Here is a 5000-nt window from a genome sequence, read left to right as displayed (position 1 = left end):
CCTTATGTATGGACATGGGATCATTTCTTGCAAAAATAAACCTTAGATGTAGTAATTGTAATCAGCAGGGTCCAAATCCATCTTATTGTTTTTTCTGTAATGGGAACCACCTGGCATATGACAGATCATGTTAGACTCGCATAAAAGCTCAAGAAATAAACAAAAACAATATAACACCAAACAATCAAGAAGTAAAGAAACTTCTATATCAGTAAGAAAAAAAAAAAAAAAAACTATACTAACAACAGCAGAAATCAACAACCCAAACACTGAAAACTACCAACACCTAGAGGACAATACAAACAACAAACAAACCCAAACATAACACAAACATTTGCCCAAACTTTAACCCAAACTCACAACATAACACCAGTATAGAAAACACCCACAAAACAGAAAAACACTGCAAACAAGAAAGAAGCAAATACACCAAACCCATCAGTGAAATCAAAACTTGGAAAAAACGAATGAACAAACACACACACATGAACAAAGCATGAAAAACAAGGTACACTTAAATTCCCCAATAACAAGGACACTCCCAGCACCACTAAATAAAACTCCAACATCAGAAAAAGAAAAAACAGATAAAATAAATCCATCTTGGATAGAAATTGTAAAAGTATAATTGAACTAATATCAAATATATCATTAAACTTAAAATCAGAGAAGTCTGTAATCAAAACAACTGCAGAGATACTAACAGAAGCAACCCTAAACATAAAAGAAATTTTGGAATACATGAATGGATAAATTAATTCTCTGGAATGCCAGGTCCATTTTAAACAAACAGATAGAAAGAAGATCCAAAAGTATTCACAGTACACAGAGTTATAGAAACCTGTAAAGAATTACAATTTAAAATAAAAAACAAAAACATTATCAAACAATACCTATGCCACCATGGTTGTATTCTAAATTATAGAAACTATTTTCATATAAGACCTGGCAAAAATTGTACGTGAACAAATCATTAAGGCTCAATTTTTGAAGATGGAAAACACAAGATATCTGAATTATAAAATAATATACACTGATGGATCAAAATTAAACAAGAATTCCACTTATGCGTTGTATATATTCAAGACCAAAAACATAACAACCATATGAAACAGAAATAATAGAAGCAGAACTTTTTGCAAATAAAAGAAGGAATTGCCTATATCCAAAACAGATTAGCAACATCAGTAATATTTTCTGATTCAAATCAGCTTTACAACTAATATCAAACTAAACAAAAACTATAAGCATTATATTCGAAATACAGGCAATGTATACACACAAACCAAATCAGATACTTACAACACAGTGGATACCATCACACAAAAACATAAGAGGATATGAAATAGCTGATCAAGCAGCAAAAAAAAAGCACATAACATCAGTAATCCCTTAATCATACATGAGGACACACACACACACACACACACCAAAAGATAAATAAATAAGAATTAAAAAAAAAAAGCAAACCCCCCAATCCCTTGCCCGTTGTTGTCGTGGGGGGGCTTAGGAGGCGGAGACTGGGACCCAATGATGGGGAACTTCCCAACCTTGGGACTCAGCCCTCGACTCAACTAATTTTGCATGGTCTTTTTTTCCTTCCCACTTTTCATTTCTGTCCCTTCACCAAACCCTTCTGCTATCCACCTCCTAAGGTGTGAGAGCCGTGCTGAAAGGATGAAAGGCTGACTTTGTGCCAGTCCTGAACGGCCTGAGGGAGCCATGGGCACGGTTTTCCCCTGATTTTTATCTAGCCCTTAGCCCTCAAGGGGACCCTGGGGGGTGACTGTTTTTATCCCCACATAACCGGGCTTCCCGGGCCAGAAATGAAAACTTCCTCCACTTTTTAGGGGCAATGAGTTGCCCTTTATCAATGCCCCAAACATTAAACCCACCCGATTCCCTACCCCGGCTCTCCTTTGCCACGGCCCCAACACTGAAACAACTCCCCCTCATCAATCCCTACTAGTACGTACCAAAAACCCAAACCCTTAAGAAACTTTTCCACCTCCCAGCACGCTCAATTCACCCCCTCTACCCCCACAACCTCCAACATCAACCCCCATCCCCCCTTTTTAAATCCCTTTACAGCCTTATTCCCACCCCCCCATAACACTACCCCCCAAACACTACCCCTCGCCCAAACCCCCCCTTCGACACCCTATCACTACAACATATTGAATACCCTTTTCAGCCACCCAAAGGGGACCGTTTTTTTCGTGATCCCTCCCACAGCTCCTACTCTAAAACACCCTTCTCTTAAACAATGTCTCCAAACAAGTAGGCAAAGTCTCTTTCCGTAGCCGCCCCGCCCGCTCCCTTTGCCCAGTAACCCCAAAAACCCAGCTATAGTTAAACAAACTAACAGACATATAGGGTAACCATCCTTGCAGAACCCATCCACCCCTATTGCACCGGGAAACAGTTTCAATCTCCCCAGCAAATTCCCCAAATCTATGCAAAGTTTTTCAGATTGGGGAAGACCTACTTGCCTGTCCACAGACTAGGACACGCATACAATGCTACTCCATTCCCCCAGAGGTAATCGAAAACCCATACATACCCAAAAATTTACCTTCCGTAGACTGCCTTCCTTTAACGTCTATATGGGAGGAGAATCCCTCCCTGTTCTCCATACCAACCTCCTCCCGTCAGTGCCAAATTTTTGGCGTCTAGACACCCACCAAAACATTGCCTTCCACACCCAAAATGCCCACTATGTGCCCCCTGGCCATCCCGTCTAACTGCCCTCCAATCAGCACATGTGCCAACTGGGGCGGCCCCATAATGTTTTTTTATGGGGGCTGTCCCCCTACAAATTTGAGTCTGAGGTAGCAACTCTCAGTTTCAAACTTGGACTATACTACGTAAAAGCCAAAAAGAACCGTCGACGGGGTTTTCTCTCTTCCCTCCTTATCCAGAAATACTGCTCATTCAAACCAAAATTCTCCTAAACCCCCCCCCCCTAATCTAAACCCCCTCTTCTACCTCCTACCCCCCCCAAAAACTTTTTTTGCCATCCAAAACCCAAAAACCTCCAATTCTACTACAGATTCTAAATCCCCCACCCAAACCCCAACACCTTCCCCTCTCCCTCCTCGCCTCCCCGTAACAACAGAAAAAACGTTCCCCCCCCTTTCCCCTACCACCAATCACCTCCCCCTTTCCTTTACTCCTTTGCTTGAGACCCCAGTCCTCTCTTCCCCCCCCTCACAAGAAATCTTATCCCCCAAAACCCCCAACCCCAACTCGAAGAAAAACCCATTGAAAATATTCAAGATTCCTAATGAATGACACCAACCCCCAAACTTACAACTCCTGCCCCTTCCACACTCCAAGTAATGTGATACCATCCTCCTCCAAACGATTCCCCCCTACCCCCCTATCCCCACCCCCCCCACACAGCCCATCCCCCCCCCCCCAACCCCCCCCACTTTACCCCTCCCCCTCCCCTCTACCCCCTTCCACTCCCTCCTGGATAACACTAACCCCTTATGTCAAAAGTATCCCCCCCCTCATCTCCAAATACCCCTCCTGTAAACCCCAAATTCCCACACCTCTCCATCTCAACCTCTCCCCTTTTCCCCCCCTCTAATGTTTCCCCCCCTAAAAATCAGTAAAGTATAACTATCCTTCTTTGGGAATATTCGCGGGTTTCCGCTCCCCAGACCTGACCTTCGTCTATCCTTTCCTCTTATAGTCCTCTATTGTATGCCTTCAAGAGACCTTTCTAACACTCCTCCAATCCCCCAATTTCATATCCCCACATTCCCTTTATGTCTCTCCCCACTTTCAAACAAAAACCCTTATGTCCCCACCTCCCTTTCAAACCAAAGTCCCCCTGCCGTTGTAATGTTCCCCCTTTCAAACCACACACCCTATTATCTGCCCCCGTTTGAAACAACCCGTACCTCTGCTTTCCCCCATCTATCCCCTTCACCCACCTCCCAACCTATCAACTCGTTTTAGAATCCCACACTTTTTTGCTTCAACACCTATTTTCTTTCCTCAAACTATAATACCTTTTTCTAATCTAACCCTTACCCCACCCCCCTAACCCTTTCCTCACCAATTCCTTTGCCCAGCTTAGACAAATATCACTAAATCAACCCCCTTCCCAACTTAACTATTGCTACTGACCTAGAGTCCACATTTCTCTTGCTTTTAACATTAACCTTAAAAAAGCAAGAAAAGGAAAACACCTTTAAAAACATCTAAAAACAAAAAACTACCCTTTGAAAATACGAACCCAACCATGGTAAGTTAAAAAAACGAAAAATAAAATTTTCATAACCAGAATTAAAAAGCCATAAAGACTGACCAGTCCTACACAAAATATAAATATAAACAAATCATTATGTAGATGGGGTACTACCAAAAAAACATAAGAGCACATAATACTCAATGTTTTAAGTTTTCCCTTCTCGCAAAAATTTGATTTTGAAAAAAATCAAAAAAAACCCCAATATAAATTACTATTCACCCCGGGGCTGACTCTCACCATAAGAATTTACATTTTAAAACACACCAAAATTCTTGATTCTTGAAAAAAAAAAAACAATGAGTAATATAAGAAAACAAAAAGAAAGAAATAGATCCAGGGGATATAACTATACAAGAATAAAAACCCCATAAAAAAAAAAGAAGAAGACGGTGACTGTATTAAGGTTAGTGTTTCCAGTAGGGAAAAAAAGCAAATAGATTTACCATCTTTCATAGCTTTTGTAACCTTTTCTGTTCAGCTCACAGGTTATGAATACTTTAAATTAGTTAAAGAAGTTCTAACTTTGTTTCCTGTATCAACGGGTCAAATTGCCCCCGCAAAAAATTTTAAAGAAATATTTTTTGGGAAAAAATTTTCCCTCTGTGACAATCGGGATTAAGCTAAAAAAAGTATGGAGCCTTTTCATCTTATATTTGGGTTATTCTCTCCAAATCCAATTAGACTAAGGTCTTGATGATGGTACCAATAAAATCCAATTTTGGCAGATTATACCAAG

At 40.9% G+C, this 5000-nt stretch overlaps 1 protein-coding gene across 1 annotated transcript in view; it reads left to right on the top strand.

Moving 5' to 3' along the window:
- The first annotated feature begins 2266 nt into the window (after positions 1 to 2266).
- Positions 2267 to 5000, top strand: part of LOC119577557 (electron transfer flavoprotein beta subunit lysine methyltransferase-like) — an 11359-nt gene continuing 8625 nt past the window's right edge. The window contains exon 1 of the mRNA XM_037925143.1: positions 2267 to 2280. Coding sequence (XP_037781071.1) covers positions 2267 to 2280 — 14 coding nt within the window. The remainder of the gene's footprint in view (positions 2281 to 5000) is intronic.

Source organism: Penaeus monodon, chromosome 10 (assembly GCF_015228065.2).
Source record: "Penaeus monodon isolate SGIC_2016 chromosome 10, NSTDA_Pmon_1, whole genome shotgun sequence".
Classification (NCBI taxonomy): domain Eukaryota; kingdom Metazoa; phylum Arthropoda; class Malacostraca; order Decapoda; family Penaeidae; genus Penaeus; species Penaeus monodon.
This window is presented reverse-complemented; position numbering and strand designations above follow the sequence as displayed.